Source organism: Natrix helvetica, assembly GCF_964273705.1.
Source record: "Natrix helvetica genome assembly, chromosome: 2".
Classification (NCBI taxonomy): Eukaryota; Metazoa; Chordata; class Lepidosauria; order Squamata; family Natricidae; genus Natrix; species Natrix helvetica.
In genome coordinates, this window is record NC_138552.1 from 246,432,056 (window position 1) to 246,452,222 (window position 20,167).

At 39.3% G+C, this 20,167-nt stretch overlaps 1 protein-coding gene across 3 annotated transcripts in view; it reads right to left on the reverse strand.

Moving 5' to 3' along the window:
• HHAT (hedgehog acyltransferase) overlaps positions 1–20,167 on the reverse strand; it is a 185,959-nt gene that overhangs the window by 140,874 nt on the left and 24,918 nt on the right. For all 3 annotated transcript variants that reach the window (XM_081942246.1, XM_081942244.1, XM_081942245.1), the window contains exon 7: positions 11,945–12,116. In XM_081942246.1, the coding sequence (XP_081798372.1) occupies positions 11,945–12,116 (172 nt within the window). The remainder of the gene's footprint in view (positions 1–11,944; positions 12,117–20,167) is intronic.

Sequence of the window (20,167 nt, forward strand, 5' to 3'; positions counted from 1 at the left end):
TAAAGAAAGAAATTATTTTAATGCAATCTCTTTTTCTTAACAGAATCAAATTTCTGTAATGATCAGCACAACAGCAGTTACTTAGGAGAAATGTCCAACAAATACTCTATTATTATTCTTAACCAGCAAACTGGCCTTCTGCAAAGGGTCTTTGATAATTACAAAGGTCATTCTGAAATTTCACTGTTAAGACATATTGGCTTAAAATTCCTTAGATAGATCCCATACATGTGCTATTGCTTCAACGGGCATAAAATGTTGTAGCGAATTTTGCCATGTTGAAAATTATTGAGAGTCTGAAAAGGCCCATCAAATATGCTAAGGTCAGTTGGTAGTGACCTAAACAATTCTGAAATGCAGTGCAGAAGTTCTAAAAGTTTTGCGAGCAGCACAGTGAAAAATAGGAATGGGAGCTTTTGAGACTTTAGAACTCAAGATTGTGTTATTCAATTCCTCTTTCTCCGAAATGATCTCAGCACTTTTTGGATATCTTTTGAAGCAGACAAGACACGGAGTATTCATAAAATGTGGTATATGGTAACTATCTTATTGTACATAAAGCCTTTTGCATAATTTTGGATACAGATGTTATATACTGAGAGAAAACGACATTGATTTCATATAGTGTAATTTAATTCTAAATACATTGTAGAACTGTAGTTATAAAGATGTTTCTTACTTGTGGAATAAATAACATGGTAATTTATATTCAAGATGAAAACATAACTGTGAGATACACCATGGACATATTTATATACAGTGGCTCTTGGCTGGAACTCCTTCATCGTATTATACTCTAGTCAGTTTTTTTTCAATGGTGCTTAAACTATTATGCATCAAGCCAGCTGCTGATGGATTTATTTCAAAAAGGGTTTTATATTTTTAAGCTCAGGCCTTCATTCACTCACCACCTGAACTGATTTTTATTGGGTGGAAGCTACAGCCTTTTCTTGGCATGCTCTTTATATATATCATGATTCCATCCTTAACATAATCAGAAAAAATGTTGTGTTCATACTGTCAGGATTTATTGGTCTTTTGCATTCAGCACTATGTCCCTTCTTGTATTTTTGCAAGAATGTTGCCAACAGAGAAAAGGGTTCTATGGGATCCATCCAGAGTTGGGTTCCTGCCAGTTCTAACCTTCTATAGAAGAGGTTCCACAAATCTATAGTGCCGTTTAGAACCGGTTCCAGCTCCCCCCCCCCCCCGCACATCATCAAGATGAAGAGCGAGAGGAGAAATTCTGGGAGTTGAAGTCCACAAGTCTTAAAGCTGTCAAGTTTGAACAACCCTGGGGTTTTTTCTAAAGGGTTAGGGGTGCAAAGGTCTTGTAACTTGACAGCTTTAAGGCTTGCGTGCTTCAAATGCCAGAGTTTCTGAGCCAACATTTTGATTGGTAAGCAAGAGCGTTGTTAAGTGAGTTTCACCACATTTTACAAGTTGGCCATGCCCACCCAGTCACATGATCGGTAAGCCACTCCCACTAAGCAGGCCACACCTACAGAAGAGATTCTAAAAAAAAAATTGAAACCCATCACTGGATCCATCTGAATACCCTCCATGATCTCTAGGATCTAAACAAAGAACCAAGGTCAATGCAACTTTGACAGTTTTTTTAGGCATCTGCTTCCATCTGTCTTAACTCTTTGGACCCAATCTTGCAACACAATTTTGTGAGTTGTCTGCTCATGCAGTGCTGGAGATAAGCATGAAAAATTGCTTTAAAAGACTAGGCAATGCAAAATAGAGCTCTTGATTGGAATCAAGTCTTGGTTACTCAATCATTGGCTAAGCCTGCTATAAAAAGTAAACTTTCTACTCTGGTTGAAATCAGTCAGGAAATATTTTGATCCCTTAATGGAAGATTCTGTATGTGGGAATGAATCTCATTTGTTCGATGAGGAAGCTACCAGACAACTTGTGGTAGGAGGACTGAAGATGTGGGCTACACTGGTGTAAAGTCTTATGAAATCAGAAAAGCAAGAATAAGATCAATTCCAAGAACATGTCTTTAATGCTAGTTTGTGGCAAAAGAAGATTTTTGAAAACTAAAATCAAATTCCCAGCCCTAATTATAGTGAATAAATTAAAGTGGAGTCTCTTTGAAATGTATTTTCTCATATCTCTCACATCTGGACTGTGTTGCCTTTTCTTACATAAACCCAACACCTCAACCTCCACTTTTCACATTTCCTCACAAAACAGCTTCAGAATCTGTCTTCAGAACTTGCTCCCCTGTGAGTGTTTGCAAATGAAAACAATGATTGCAGCAATCCCATTAATTAAATGTCTGCAGTGCTTACAAATGTCTATTATGTGATCTTTTCTACTGGAGAAAGACATACTCTATACCCATCTATGATGGAGAAAAAGTTTGCTCCTGCAACATTGACCCTTAAAGATACACCTAAAGGTGGAGAAGATGTCCTGATCAAAAAAATAATAATCAGAGTTTTGAAGATATTAAAGCAAGCACAGGAAATAAGGAGCAAACATTTGTATGTAAATACTTCCTAAGTATATAACTAGATACTAAAAATAATTTTAATAAAGCAAAAGTGCAGTAAGTTCAAAGATGAAAATATTATGATGGTCAAAGTGGAGCTAGAGGCATTTGTTGGCAGTCTGCCTAGTCACACAAAGCTCCCACTAAACAATTCCACAAGCTTTAGAAAATTCCAGGTGCATAAGTCACCTAAATGAATTAGAGACCACAATGAATAAGGCCAAAGAGACCGCAATGAAAAGGAATAGCTGGGCTAAATTCACGTCAGCTTTACTAGGAAGAGAAATCTTATTCTTTCAAATATAAGTTTGACCCAACCTATTGGCTTTCTTCCCATAGGTGTTCTTAACAGAGGATAGCCTCTGTTGACTTTCATGTACCACCATGTGACTGGGTTTTTTTTTTCTATTAGCCTAACAAAGGAGGAAAACAGTACTGTCCATGGAGAATTCTAGAAAGTACAGGAAAAATACACTGAAATGCATTTCACATGCAAACACTGTTCAAAGACATATTTAATCAGGGCTATTGAAAAGCTAGGGGGAAAATTGCAAAATATAATAATTAGAAGAGTGTAGGTTAACCATCTTAATGTACCTTAAATCATCATTTTAAATGATCTGTGCTATAGTAAAAATACATATTTTATTTTCACAAGCCTACCCACTGAAGATCACAAAGTGGTGATGAGAAAAAGAAGAGGCAATCTAAATCCAGCTGCCATAGAACTACTTTGCTTCACCCACATCTCTCAGCTAACATTTCTCAGCTTGTATATTAGGTGGGACTGATAACGATGATCTGTTTCTATAAAGCAACCATCACATTTTACTCTAAGGATATTTACAGCCCTTAGGTAAAACGTATGTACATAGTACTTGAACTGCACCAGATCTCATTAAATATCTTGTGCCAGAGTTTGTATTTTCTTATTTCAAAATTCTTCTTGCCCAGAATTATTTGAACAACAGCAGCAAATTTATTCCTTCGTTAATAGTTCATTAAAATGTCAATGAATGCAGAGACACCAACATCTTCCATCAAAAAAAGTTAGAAATTTTAAAACTGAATTTAGAAATAATTTGCTGGATTATTAGTCTATAAATTAAAGATATCAGCCAGAACATTTGATATCAAGAAGGTTTATTCTTCAATTTTAACAATAAAAATGAATAGTACTATTTAATGCTTGAAAGGGTACCAAGCAGTGATATACATCATCCTTTCTCAATATGACCAAAATATAATGCAAATTCATACTTTCTTATTCCATAGGGCTACAGCAGCTGTGGCATTTAATGTATTTATTTAAATGCAAATTACTATCAACTGGTTGTGCTAATCACTTTTAGATGTACAGCAAATGTAGATTGGGGCATGTTTATTCATGGTTTCATCTCATAAAACTATATTACATGAAACAGCCTATAAAAGAAGAAGCAATACTAGCTGAAAAGAACACTGCTAGATTAGTGCTTGGGACAAACTATCAAGAACAAATGCCAAATTTCAAAAATAATTACCAGTAATAATTGTCAATTTGATGTTGGTGCTGGAATTAAGCTCAAGGCACAGATGGGGACTGAATGTTATCCAAGGATCAAATCCAATTGTCTCCCCTATCTTCTACATTAGACTAGGAGTTGTTAGAGGAAAAAACAAGGCTTAACTGTTAAAACACTTAAGGAAGCTCTACCCCCAGATGTCATCCATTTCCCCAGATGCTATCTACGGCAGTGCATAGTTGACCAAATGTTCTTAAAGGAGAACTAAAGTACATTACCAATGAACCAATACAGGGGCATCTCACTTCTACTCTAATTGGGAAACATGCAAGATAATTCTTGGATAAATTAGTACTTCACCCAAACAGCACCTTTCTCTTTTGAAGACAGAGGCAAGTCGAGCTTATCTTGATGTCACACCTGAACTTTAGTGGGGTCAACTTAAGCGTATGGCACGTGTTAGCCAGGGATTACCGAGGTGGCTGGCTGCCTCTGTGAAACGAATTTTTTTGGGCGGTGTTATCTTTACCCACAGGACACCTGAATTCCAGTAGGCAATCAGGGTAGGCTCCTTTCTTGTCCCGGTTTATTCGCTCATGGGAATCGAGCCGCCAACCTCAGCGGTGTGCAGGCCCAGCAACTTACTGCGTGAGCTACCACGGCCCCCATGTGCTGATATGACATACTCAGGAAAAGGTCTTTTGAGACTGACTGAAGCCTCAGAGCCCTGATTCGATTGGGTTCATTACTCGGAACCATGATAGAATGATTAGGAGTATCTGTAGAGGTGAAGATAAGCCTAACACTGGAAGAGAGATTTCTCATTCAGATAGGATAGTTGGGCCAGCTAATAGGCCAAATAATATCTTCAACCCCAAAACATTTGAACTCTTTTGAAGGCTGTGAATGTTCATGACCCGAATTGGTTAAAAGCTTTCTTTCCCCACAAGAATCTGTTAAGATCAAACACATACACTTTTTACAGAAACACAGTTCTTTTGTCTTATTGGTTAGTGCAACGTGTCAAAAAAGGCAATCATAAATGAATATCACAACAAATTGATGATTTCAAACAGGTAAGGGTACAAAAGTATCATCTTAAGGTATATCATAATATCATGCTGGTCATTAACCTAATTAGCATACAGTAAGCTATATTTCTAAAGTTGTCCTGACTGCTGAAAAAACGTATTTTCCTAGAAAATAATTGAAATCAATTCAAAAAGTAAAGTCATTATGCAGTATCTTAAGCTCCACGTGTATGTATGTGTAGGTAGACGGACAGACAGACAGTATATAAATTTCTTCAGCTTGTTCTTGAATGCCAAGGCTGTAACATGTTCTGAGCATCACTTCTAACTTTAGTGTAGTCCCAAAGGTGCTTTTTCAAAAGAACTGGACTTTGTTTTTACTTGAAGACATTTTGCTTCTCATCCAAGAAGCTTCAGTTGCTTTTTGGAAAAAGTACCTTTGGAAGAGCCATTACTGAAAATCTCGATAGACAAATCTTAATGTTAGGGAACTCTACTTTCTGATCTATTCACACACAAAAAGCAGGAAAATATTTTTAAATGTTAGCATACTATTGTAAGGATAAAAAGAAGACAGAAACAAAATCTGAATATTTCACAGAAAGCCCCTTCTAAAGGATAACTACAAACCTAATAAAGAAGTTACTATGGGGATTCAATGAAAGTTCACTTCACTTTACAATTCCAAGCAGGTGAATTTTCTTTTATCATATATCAGAGTTTGCTCTATTCTTTATGGACAATAAGCAGTACAATTTTTGCATCCTCCATTATAAGTACTATGCAAATTAAATAAGAGATAAAGCAAAAATCACAACATTGCTGTCTAATTATATTAGCTCCGAGGGACTCACTGGGCTTAGCTCCATAATTATTTGAATGCCCAGTATTTAGAGGAGGAAAGCAGAATTATTTATATGTTATCTCTTTTAAAAACTGTGGAAACCTGTATATTAAAATTGAAAAATGTGACATTATTTTTGGCAAGATATTTGCATATTGCAGTTATTGCTTGCAATAATAAAGCACAAAGAGATCTCATAAATGAAATAAAGTAACAGTCCCAAATCAGAAGCAGCTAAAACATAAAAGGAGCATGTGTCATATCAAAACCATCTGTTTGGCAAGACAAACAGGAAACATTAAATCAATTGCCAAAAAAGAAAGAAAGAAAAGACTAAGAAAAAGATCCTGATGGATTGTAGAAAATAAAATATCCCACAGTCTGGAAGTTGCTATTGAAAACAGCCTCATTCATATAGGGAGGGCTGGATCTGTATCCTTTATACCACTTTTTCCCAGACATCGATTTATTCTTTTGGATAAGAAATTATCAACAATATTCTGACTTTTACTTCAGATTAATAAGGTAACATCCCATGATTTATGCATTTTAAACAGAAATTATGTCAGCAACTAAACTGTAATTTCATTGCCTAAACAGGATCCTGAACTCTTAATTTTTCTTCTTCTGTTCAATCATGTCTGATTCTTAGAGACTGCCTAAACAAGTCCCTGGAGTTTTCTTGGCAAGGTTTTTCAGAAAAGGTTTGCCATTGCATCCTTCCTAGGGTTGAGAAAAAACTACTGGCCAAGGTTACCCAGCTGGCTGTGTCTAAGGACTAGAACTCACAGTCTCCCAGTTTCTAGGTTGATGCCTTAACCACTACACCAAACTGGCCTTCAAACTCCTAATAAGCATTAGAAAAGCATTCCAAAATTTTTCAAATACAATGGAAGGTACAGTCTACCGCATAACAACTGCTCAACAAATGGCCACATTTCCAAATCTATAAGCATCAATTACTAGCATTCATTTTTTATTAATGATCCATTTTTCACAAAGTGATGATGACCGAATTAATTTAATGAAATGAACATAATGAACAAGTTTTTATGTCTACAAAAAATAATAGCAAATGAGAATAGCATTGATTTAATTATTGGTTCCCCTTAGGAGCTAAAAGACAGAACTGGACTTTAGTGATCTCTCAAGCAGAATGTTTAATTGGTATCACAGGCATCTTCAATCTCATAATCAGTCACTCAGCCTATGTGTATGGAAAAAAAGTACTCTCTCGGGCATTTTGTGCAGCCCAATGAACATGGATCACAGAAAGAAAAACAGAGAATTGCCAAAAGGGGGAACAAGAATATGGCAATAGCCAAGCATGATAAACCATCTCTATGTTGGCTTGTTCATGTTCCTCTGATCGCAATTTAAGGTCCATGGGAATGTAGCCCACCTCCCAGGACAAAGCTGCAAGAAGAAAATTGACTCCAGATTGAACAGAAGGATAGTTTTAAAGGTGGAGAAAGAACCAAGGTAATTTCAAAACAGATTCTGGTTGACCTTCAAAATAAAGGTACAACAACGTCAAGTGACCTGTTCCAATTAGCTGGCCTGGCCCATTTATAGTCCCATTTTATACCTCCTGGCAAACATTTTATTCTAGGATAGTCTTTTAGGGGTAGTTTTTAATGCATTTTTAAATTTTTAAATTTAAATTTTTTAAATTTGAACTTTAACTATTATTGTACAGTAAATTATATGTTACCTCCTCCAGCCACAGCCACATCTATATCTATATCTATATTTATATTTATGTATATTTATTGTGTTTTTAATATGACTGTACACCGCCCCGAGTCCCTTCTGGGAGAAGCCGCGGTTTATAAATTTAATAAAAGTTTAAAAAGTTAAAGTGAAAGTGTCCTTCATTGTCTGACTGAAAGGCCTCCCTGATAGAAGACCCAGGAACACCCTACTTCTGACAGACACAAATAACGCCAGACTGAAGTTTTCTTAAATGCATATCCTTCTGGCAGGATATCGGTTGGATATATGAAACAAAATTAGAGTAGTTTGGTGCGCCATAAGAGTTATATGTTCACAGAAGGAAAACTTATGATTTTTTTTTTAAAAAAAAACAGGACACCATTCCTACTATGAAACATGGAGGAGGTTCCACAATGCTATGGTTGCTTTGTTATCTTTTATATTGCATGCCTTGAATCTGTGCAGGACACAATGAAATCAGAAGACTACTAAGGCATTCTAGAGCAAAAACATAATGTCCAGTGTTAGAAAGCTCTGCCTTAATTGCCTCTCACAGGTCCTCCAGCAGAATAAGGGCCTAAAAAAATTCCATCTTGGAAAATCCAAGTGGCTGAAAAGTAAACAATAGACTGTTCTGAAATAGCCTGCTATGAATCCTAATCTAAGTCCTATACAACATCTATGGAAAGAGCTAAAACTCACAGTTGGAAGAAGGAACACATCAAACCCAAGACAATTAGAACCATTTGTTCAAGAAGAGTGTGACAAATTACCAGTTGACAAGAGTCGAAGTTGCAAAAAATGTTTGATTGTAGCTATTACCTGAAAAAATGTGCTATGAAATAATAGGTTAGGGGTGTCATAATTATTTCCATGCCATTTTAATTTTTTTAATTATTTACAAGAATATGCTAAGGCATACATCAAAAGCAAAATGCCTATTCTTTGGATTATGTAGTTAAAAATATTGGATATCATTTACTTGTGTCACTTTCAATTTATTTCACAACAAATTGAGATTCCTTAGGGGGCGGCGGGATGAGCGTATCGATACCTTTGGCCAGATTTGCACTCCCAAGGCATGAAAGTCATCTCAGCTACCTAGCTAAAACAAGTAGGCTTATATACCGGGCAGCAGTGATACAGGAAGATGCTGGAGGGAGATGACCACAACGGAAAAGGCATCATTTCATACCATGCTGGAGAAAGCAATGGTAAACTGTTCCTGTATTTTACCAAGAAAGCCACAAAGTCATGAAATATAGAATGATTAATGATATAGTACAGGATGAAGGGCCTCCCCTACCGAATGACATTCAACATGCTACTAAGGAAGAACTAATCATCTTTCAGAGTACTAATGTGTTTATGTCATGGCTAAATTAAGGCCTTTAGGATGTCTAGCTGTTGTTGTTGTTGCGATGTGGGAAAAGAAAATCTGAAGCGAAATGTGGAGTGAATATGGATAAAGCTCAAACTGTGAAAGATGAAATAGATCAACTCCATGCCGACACACTACCAGTGTGAAATTGGACCTTTTTAATCACAATATCTTACTGTTTACTACGGAAGATATGAACAATAAAGAAGTAATGGTATTGTTTTCATAGTTTTAATAGGAAGGATATAACAAGGACAATATTTGGGAACAAACATTATTAATTAGAGTTTGTGGACAACACTTTAATATGATTATTCAAGTGCATGCAGCAAGCATTGATGCGGAAAAAGAGGAGACTGATGAATTTTACGGTCAAGTTCAAACTGAAATTAATAAAACATCCAAGATATGCTGCTTATGGCTGGAGACTAGAATACCAAAGTTATTAAGCTGGAAAACAAAGTTGGATTCCACGGCCTAGGAATTCAAAACGAAGCAAGAAAATGACTTCTGCCCATTCAATGATTTCCTCATCACTAACACAATCTTCCAAGATCCAAACTGATACCTATATACATTGTACTGCTCTGCAATATATTTAATTTTACATGCTAGCAAAATCATCATGTTTAATGCTGATGGATGCTAGATAATTGAAAAAGTCACAGAATATCAGAAAGAAGTCAATATGGGCTTCATTTATTATGAAATCTTTGGTTATGCCAAACAGATTAAGCTGTGGAATATCCTCAGGAAAATGGCAATTCCAGAACATCTCACTGTCCGCATGAGAAAGTATACATAGGCCAGAAGCCACAGCGGGATGGACCAGAACAAAGCAGATTCCAGATTAGCAAAGGATTGCAACAAAGCCACGTACTCTTCCATTATTTATTCAGCCCATATGCTGAATGTATCAAGGGAAGCTGGATTGGAAGAAGATAAGTGTGATTTTAGAATTGGAAGAAGAATCATCAATAACCTGCATTATGCAGATGATGCTACTCTAACAGCTGAAAATGCAAATTATCTGGAAGCTCTAAGTAATAGAAATTAAGGAGCGCAGTGGAAAAATAAGACTAAGAAGATCACATTAATGACAACAGATACAATAAACAGTCTTAAAATTGACAGTGAAGATATAAACAACTAGTAATCAAAAGTACTCGACCAAATATTAGAACTTGGGAGGGTAGCAATAAAAGCTTTGAAAAAGATATTCAGATACCATAACATATCTATACCTACAAAAGCCCAGCTGCCTAGAGAAGACTCTGTCAGTGGGAAAAATGGAAGAGTGGAAGAGGATGATCATCAGCAAGATGGATGGAATTGATTACATCCGCCTGCACAGTGGAACCTCGGTATTTATTGTTAATAGTTCCAGGAGACACAATGAATTTCAAAAATAATGAATACCAAACAATTTTTTCCCATAAGGAATAATGTAGTGAGTCACAAAACAGGTGACAATGACAAGTTATAATGTGTGCATCAAGTACCAAACAAATGATGAGTACCGAGACAAATTTTTCATGTTGAAATGCATGGACTATCAAATTCAGTGAATTTCAAAGCAATTGAGTACCAAAATACCATTGTACTATATATGGTATATGAGTAAGAACCAAAAATATAGCCCTTACAGGATTCCAACAAAGAACATATAAGCTGTGTTGAGAAGGGGAGGAGCAATACACTTTGAGGTAGAGAATCTATTGCACTTCTGCTGAGATGCCACTGGTGCCTGGCTCATGTTGTCTGTGCAGTGTAATGATACAAGAACCTGAGTAGTCACATGAGCCATCTTTGAGTAGCAAATTACATTTATCAAGCACCACACTTGGTAGAGCAAAAGTATAAATGGTAGAGTAAGAGTATAAATGGTCCAGAACGCGGCCGCGCGGGTGATTATGGGGAGGACCAGATACTCCCCTGTAACACCTCTCCTGCGCGAGCTGCACTGGCTGCCTGTGGTCTACCGAGTGCGTTTCAAGGTTTTGATTATGATCTTTAAAGCGCTCCATGGCACAGGGCCTAGTTATATGCAGGATCGCATCCTGCCCCACACATCCCTACGACCAATTCGCTCACACAGAGAGGGACTTCTCCGGGTGCCGTCCGCCAAACAGTGTCGGGGGGCGACACCCAGGAGCAGAGCCTTCTCTGTGATGGGCCCAGCCCTATGGAATGACCTCCCCCGTGACATCAGGATTACTTCCGATCTCCGCTCCTTCCGTGTACAGCTGAAGACCCACCTCTTTCAATTATCCGGCCTGGCTCAATCGCAATCGTAATTTTCCCATTCCTCCAAACTGTTTTTTAAATTGTTCTTAAATATTAATTTTATTGGGTTTTTACAATTGGGGTATTTTAAAGTAGATTTTTAACTGTCTATTGATGTAATTTGTTTCCTCCTCCGTGTATATGTATATGTGTTGTGTATGTATGTACGTTTGGTGTTGTTATGTATTTTATGTTATATGCTCCATTGTACGCCGCCCCGAGTCCTACTTGGAAAGGGAGCGGCTAATAAATCCAAATTTATTATTATTATTATAAATGGATGAAAATTGATGAGGGTTATTAAATACTTATGCTCCCTTTGTTATTTCTCTGCTTAATTTCTTTTTTTCTAACCTAAGCATGCAGCTTCCCTAGCATGGGAAGCTTAAATAGGAACTTAGTCCTTGTAGCCCAATGAAGACATAGATACATTACTGCTTCCCTTAGGGATAAAGCAATGTTAATCATCTGTGGATATCTCTACTTCATTTGTGTTGAACCAAGCAATGTTCAAAAAAGGCAATTATTTGAACCAATAAATTAATGCTGAAACCCATTCTGTTGCTTCTGTTATTGGTGAACCTGCTAGGGACATAGATTCTACACTGAATTAGGATTAGCCACCTAATAAATACATAACAATCAGTTCTATACACAAAGACATACACTCACCTAACGTCCAGTAAGTTACTGCTTCCAGGTGTGAAATGCTGCTGTAGATAGCATGCATATACATACAGTGAATCATCAATTCTGCCAACCACCACCAAATCAAAATACGAATGGCTCCCCAGATGAAAATAGATAGACTGGACTTCCAATTGCAGGATTGTTGTTTGCTCATCTGTAGTAGAATAAATTAAACATCAATACTGTATAGAATTGGATTTCAATTGACTATTGTGTCAAGCAATCTTTTCTTTCCTTTTTAATTCCAATCAGGATCTTTATTTAGTCTTTGTGTTTGAAAATTAAAACATGTAAACAATACAAAATGCACTGTGCTTGCTGATAGGCTTGGATTTTTGTAATCTGAAGAACGTATGTTGTAAAATATGAAAAACATTTAATTGTAATACGGGAGATAATAAAGAAATTTGTAAAAATGATAAAACATACAAAAAACACTATTCCGGAGCAAAATCAGTTTTCAGATGAATGGGATTGTCTGATAGGCAAATTGAGGGAATATGTCCTTGCAACAACTGTGGTTTTATCAGAACATCCCCATAGCAATTGCTGAATCTCAAGATACAAATGTTTCTTCTAACATATGTATTTATAATATATCTTAGGTTACTTCCTGCCCTTCTGTTATCTGTAGAAAACAATCATTATTCTCTGTAGGTAACAGAAGGGCAGGAAGTAACCTGAGATGTATTTCAAATGCATACATCACTTTCCCCTCCTGTCTGAAATGTATAATACCCATGCATCTATTTCAGAGGTGGTATTTAGCTGGTTCGCACCAGTTCGCCTGAACCGGTGACGGAAGTTTTGCTCAGTTCGGTGAACTGGTAGCAATGGCCAGCTGGCCACGCCCCCGAACTGGTCCCCGTTGCTGGTTGCTCACCCCGCCCACCCGGTCATTGCTCGATCACCCCGACACTTTGCATACTGGGCTCTCAAAGAGGCGGCAGCTGGCTGGAGACCGCTGAAAAGTCCTCCGGTCGGCAAAAAAGCTGCTGCTGTCGTTGCCATTTTCTTCACACATGTGCATCCCATTGTCTTGCAAGTCCATTTTGAAGGTAAGGAACCAGAGGCGGTGGGGGAGGAGGAAGTGGGGCCACTAGAGGAGGGGAAACGGGGGCGACTGGCGAAGGGAGGGCGGGGGTAGATAGGCAGAAATCCTAAAAATGTTCCTACCTTTTCCTGTGGACATGGCTTGGTGGGGGGTTATGTGACTGAGTGGGTGTGGGCGTGAGTAACATCAAGTTAGCCATGCCCTTTCAGTCACATGGCCCCCCCACCTAGCCATGCCCGCAGGAAAAGGTAGGCCACCAAATCAATAGCAAAAATTTTTGAAACCCATCACTGATCTATTTGTCTGCAGGGGTGTGTCTCCCACTTTTCTTTTGGAAGAGAACCTCTCCTGTGGGCACTGTTAAATAAATAAACATTGTAGTGAGCCTTGATTATTGCTTTCTGGATCCTGGGTTTGATTCCACACTACCAAAACAACAATCTTCAGAGCAGCTGGCTGTCCTCTAGATATGATAGATCACTCCCAGAATTCTCTGTGAGTATAGTCCATGAACATGCTGTTGAAGGAAGCCTAGCCGTGACTGACATGTGAAGATCATACATATGGCATCTTATTTATCTATCAAATGTATACACCACCCAACTGACTGTGAGTGACTCTGGACAGTTTACAAATAAAAGTCATAACACTATTTCAAAGTCAATATTAGAAACAGATTTTAAAATAAATAAAAGCAATAATAAAATAATAAAAATAAAGGCAGATTTTCAAAGTTAAAGCAGAAGGAACACCCTAAAGTCGTCTACCACTCCCATGGTTTGTCTAGCACTAATAGATCCTCATGCCAGCTGGCACAGCCAGATCTGCTGTCCACATATTGATATTGTCATCATACTGCAAATAATGTAATTCAATTATTCCTAATCTTTGATCCAGGGAGCACGGGTAGCCACAAATGATGCAAATGGTCACATTACTGGATGTTAGCATTCTCACCAAACATTTCTTGTGGAACACTGAAATTTTATAAGAATTGGTGATCTCTTAAGATTACAAACTTTTAAAAGTATTCCACTAGCACCACTTCGAAGCAGGTAACATGTATGCCATCTTGTTCCCAAAAGCCATATTCACTGATAATGTTTCTTATATAATTGTTTTCCTTAAAGAAAACATATTTCTTATGCTCTCTTATGAAAAAACATACGTAAACAGAATTAGTCTCAGATGAGTATCTATAAATAGAAGTGCAGCCTTATGCAAAAAATCCTTTTTGGATGTCAAATATCAGGTTTTTTTTTAAAAAAAACTTTTGCCAATTCAAACTAATAATGTTAGTCGCCTACTATTATTAATGCTCTTTTGGAAATAATATTTCTGTGTCTACTTTACATTCTCAGTTGCACGGCATCATGAGTTGTATGATTTTATTATTACATAAAAAGAATGAATTCATCTAGCATTTTTAGCATAAGAATTCCCTTGCCTTGGGCATTTTGATAATGATTTACAACATTTAGCTGTTGGATTACATGGATAAGCTGCTAACCCAGTGATGGCTAACCTTTTGGTCATTGCGTGCCAAAAGCGTGTACACATGGATGCAACAGGCAGTGCATGCACCCGCACCCATAATGCAATATGTGCACATCCCCCGCATGGCCCACTCCCTGCACATGTGCATGTGACCCCCCCCCCCAACTTCTCCCCTCTATCAACACATGTGCATGTGCTGTCCTGCAGCCCATTTTTGGCCTTCCTGCAGCTTCCTGGGAGCAAAAATGGACTGTGGGGAGGGGCATCCACTCCCCCCTGCATGTGCAGCAGAGACCCGAAAATCAGCTGGCCAGTGGGAGCACGCGTGCATGCGTGGTAGAGCAGAGCTGGGGTGATGGTTCACATGCCCGCAGAGAGGGCTCTGCATGCCACCTGTGGAATGCGTGCCATAGGTTCGCCATCATGGCCATAACCCTTCAAAAAAAATGGGACTTTTTTTAAAAAAATAAACATCTTACTTTATACCACCAGTGAATTATGATTATTGTCTTTCACATTTATGACTTTCCCTAAATTCAGCTTATGAAAAGTAAGCGAATTTCCCTGAGCAAGTTTGATCATTCGGTAACATTTCATTCAACCTGTGATAGCTGGCAGAACTCTTTCCAAAGGGAAGTGTGGTATATTTGAATGTCATCAACATTCAAGCTTTTATCACCTGTTGAGATAATTGTTTCTGAAACAAGCTTTTTGTTCTCGGATGGATCAGGGAAGAAATGATGTTTCAGATCGTTTAGGCAGAACTGGTTGAAGGTGAAGGGTACATGACATATCTCAATTTTATATTTCTTCCAACGTCTATGAAATTGTTTAATAGGATTATATATCTGATCTCCTTCTCAACAGGATTACTGATCTCCTCCTTCCATACGATTATTGTAGACTTTTGACTATTAAATATAAAGTAGAATTCGGGGGGGGGGGGGTTAAGAAGCTATTTCCTCAGTTATTGCAGGAAAAGGAATGAGGAAACTCCTCATTTAGCCAACTTCCAATTTCTTTACTTGTTTTTTTCCCCCTTTATTTTTCCTCTGTTCATTGCTAGGAAGTGATTACACAGATGATTGGCTTATTCTCCATAAAGAATAGAAGATTACTTAATGACTCTTATTACATCTTCTAGAAAGCTTGCCGGATACTACACTGACTCATCTTTAATAACATCTCACTATCTGCAACTACTTTAAAGAAACTATCTTCAAAGCACTGTGGAGGAAAGAGAAAACACATCCCCAGAGTGTTGTCAATTCAGTTATGATGCATGCCAATCAGACGTCTTAAGGCTTGTTGACACACCTGTTTCCTATTATATAGCCAACATTAAAATACTGAATTATGGATAGCAGCTGAGATGTTTAAGGCCAGTGGGTGGCTAATTTCCTTGCAAAGTAGGAAGCAACCTAGTTTCAAAACTCTGCCAACTTACCGCCACCAAGTTGCCGCAGGACAACTCTCCACAGTCAACTCACCACGGGCAGCTGGAGGGAGATCCAGGTGGGCAGGCGAATGGGTGGGAGGAACGCAGAGCATGTTGGGGCAGGTGGGGGAAAGGAGCAGTGGCTGGGGCCTTCCCATTTTCACACCCCTCGCTGTCGCCACACCAGGCTCCAAGCAGAAGAGGCTGGGGATGGCAGTGCTGGCAGTAAGGGTGAGAGGTGCGGAAGCGATTGCATCAGCAATGGTTCTGAGCCCGGTGCCACATAACGTTGATGACAGCTGCAAGCGTGGTGCAGGGATTGAAGCAGCAGCCATTATGAGCCCGGTGTGGTGATGGCAGCAGCAGCAGCACATCGGGCTCGGAGTTGCTGCCGCTATCACACAGGGCTTCAAGCCTGGTGCAGTGGTCGCAGCAGGGTGTTTAAATTGGAATCTCCCAGCTGCCTCTGCCTCCCCACCACCCATCTGTTGCTCTGTGTGCTCTGCCCACCTGCTCACTCACCTGCCCAGGTCTCCCTCCAGCCACCCACAGCAAGTTATCCCTGCAGCAAGTTGCTCTGTGAAGTTGTCCTGTGGTCCTGTGAATTGGCAGCAGCAAGCTGGTGGAGGTGAGCTGGCCATTGGGATCTGGCTGAAGCAAGTTGTCCCATCCCAACTCCAGAAAGGATACAGGGATTGATCAGAACCGCTAACAGCCTGATGAACTCAGACCAATATCCAGTTCTAAAAAAGAGTGATGGCTGGTGAGAGGGATATTAAGAATCTAAGAAATAACTCCCTCTGATCTATGAACTTCATATGTACTAATATACTTTTTCCAAATTTTATATAAACCTATAGATCTATTTTATCAACAGGAACAGCAAACTGTGCTCTACTTTTCCCAGCTCCCTCCAGAGAGGCCATTTCTGTTTAAAATAAATTATGAAAACAGGGCAATATTTAAAACATTATCCATTTAAAATCTCATCAACATGAATTTTTCAAGTAAGAAAAATACAATTAAAATAGCTAATGAGAATAATCATCTAATATAAATTCAAAAGGAATTTTCTAGCATGAATTCCCAAAGGGCCTTGTACCAGAGCTATTAAAAATTCTCTCTTTGAATACCTAAAACTCTGATTTTTTTTTCTCCAGGCCCCCACCCTTGACACACCATCAGCTCTATACAGACACCTTTCATGTCTCACACAGATGAAGTTGTTTTTAAGAAAACGGGGCTAAATCTAATAGCAAAAACTCAATATCCAATTCTAAAAATCACCATAGCTTCAGTTTACACGTTCACAGTTTCAGAATCAAAATAAATGGGCCTGGCATAATAATTTCAACACAGGAAATCTATAGTTAGTGTATTCCCAGCAAATATTTTACTTCCATTATAGCTATAATACAATACAATAGTAGAGTTGGAAGGGACCTTGGAGGTCTTCTAGTTCAACCCCCTGCCTAGGCAGGAAACCCTATACCGTTTCAGACAAATGGCTATCCAACATCTTCTTAAAGACTTCCAGTGTTGGGGCATTCACAACTTCTGGAGGCAAGCTGTTCCACTGATTAATTGTTCTCACTGTCAGGAAGTTTCTCCTCAGTTCTAAGTTGCTTCTCTCCTTGATTAGTTTCCACCCATTGCTTCTTGTTCTGTCCTCAGGTGCCTTGGAGAATAGCTTGACTCACTCTTCTTTGTGGCAACCCCTGAGATATTGGAACACTGCTATCCTGTCTCCCCTAGTCCTTCTTTCTCTTAAGCTAGACATACCTAGTTCCTGCAACCGTTCTTCATATGTTTTAGTCTCCAGTCCCCTAATCATCTTTGTTGCTCTTCTCTGCACTCTTTCTAGAGTCTCCACATCTTTTTTACATCGTGGCGACCAGAACTGAATGCAGTATTCCAAGTGTGGCCTTACCAAGATATTATAAAGTGGTATTAACACTTCACGTGATCTTGATTCTATCCCTCTGTTGATGCAGCCTAGGACTGTGTTGGCTTTTTTGGCAGCTGCTGCACACTGCTGGCTCATATTTAAATGGTTGTCCACTAGAACTCCTACTACTATCTACTAGTTTCAGTTTCAGTTTATTAAATTTATAAACCGCCCCCTCTCCCCAAAGGGACTCGGGGCGGTGTACAGACAGAAATAAAATATACAATAGACAACAAAAATACAAAACCCCAGACAAAACGATACTATTACTATTACTACTATCTACTAGCTATCTACTACTCTTTATAATTGGCTACCACCATGAAGTTACACTTCTCAAGATTCAGCTAAATACTCAACTAAAGTTTAAATTTCTGGAATTATACACAATAGATTTAGCCCTACTCCTGGGATAGCACAGACCAGCGATGGCGAAGCTTTTTTGGCTCGCGTGCCACAAGTGGGGGGAGCGCAGGGGGGTCGTGCGCGGGTGTGCTGCACCCATAATGCAATGTGCGACCCCCCCCAGTGCGCATGCACGCACAACAGGGGCGACCCTCCCATTTTTACATGCTTTTTTCGCCCTCCCCAGGCTCCAGAGGCTTTATAGGAGCCTGGGGAGGGCGAAAAGAGCCTCCCCCCCCGGAGGCTTCAGGGACCGTCCGGAGGCTTCCCTGAAGCCTTCGGAACTCTTAAAACGACCCTCCAAGCAAACCGGAAGTCCGGACGGCCTCCAGGGGGACGGGGGAGGCTCTTTTCGCCCTCCCCAGGCTCCTATAAAGCCTCTGGGGCCTGGGGAGGGGGGAAAATGGCTTTTAAAAACCGTGAACTCAGCTGGCCAGCTGACAGGGCAGCGCCTCGCGTGCCCTGACAAATGGCTCCGCTTGCCACCTGTGGCACGCGTGCCATAGGTTCGCCATCACTGGCACAGACCAGAGGATACATTTCATCCTCAATGTATTTGAAAAATATAGTAATATCCCCATTCGCTTTTATGGGCCATTATACCCAAATTTTCAATAATCTTCTGAACCTGTTTGAAGCTTTCTGCATAATTTTTAAAAGTAATGTTTTCAATTTAGTATTCCAAAATAGCATGGGGCTTACACAGAAAAATTCAAATTATTACTTTTCATGGTCTGAAAATTATAAGAGACATGATGGCTCAGTGGCTTCATGATGCTGAATCCATCGTCTCTACACCAGTGGTTCAAGTCCAAGCACTGTGTGGTGGAGCTTCGATCACACACCTCAGCTTCTGTCCGCCTAGCAGTTTGAAAGCATGTTTTATGCAAGTAGATAAACAGGTACCACTTTGGTGGGGAGACGAATTGGTGTTCCATTCCTGGTAGTCAGATTCCTGCCAGCTTTGAACCTTCCTGGTTGCAACACCCATTTGTGATGCAGCTCCAGGGAAGGGAGGGGAGCTTGGATGACACTGCAGGAAGAGCTGCTCACCTTTTTTTCTGGTGTGAAGTCAACTCGCCTTCCTGTGGCATACCTTGGGAAGTGAGTGAATCTCTCTCACAAGAGCTGGTAAATTGACACCAAACTACGATTTTACAATAGCATTGTGGTCTCCTGGCTAATATAATTGACAAACTTGAACATTGGGCACTATCTAATAAAATGAAATTCAATGGTGAAAAGAGTAAGGTTCTACATTTAGGCAACAAAAACGGAATGCACAGGTACAGTATAGGTGGTACCGTGCTCAATAGTAGTAACTGTGAGAGGGATCTTGGAGTTCTAGTGGACAATCATTTAAATATGAGCCAGCAGTGTGCAGCAGCTGCCAAAAAAGCCAACACAGTTCTAGGCTGCATCAACAGAGGGATAGAATCAAGATCACGTCAAGTGTTAATACCACTTTATAATGCCTTGGTAAGGCCACACTTGGAATACTGCATTCAGTTCTGGTCGCCACGATGTAAAAAAGATGTGGAGACTCTAGAAAGAGTGCAGAGAAGAGCAACAAAGATGATTAGGGGACTGGAGACTAAAACATATGAAGAACGGTTGCAGGAACTGGGTATGTCTAGCTTAAGAGAAAGAAGGACTAGGGGAGACATGATAGCAGTGTTCCAATATCTCAGGGGTTGCCACAAAGAAGAGGGAGTCAAGCTATTCTCCAAGGCACCTGAGGACAGAACAAGAAGCAATGGGTGGAAACTAACCAAGGAGAGAAGCAACTTAGAACTGAGGAGAAACTTCCTGACAGTTAGAACAATTAATCAGTGGAACAGCTTGCCTCCAGAAGTTGTGAAT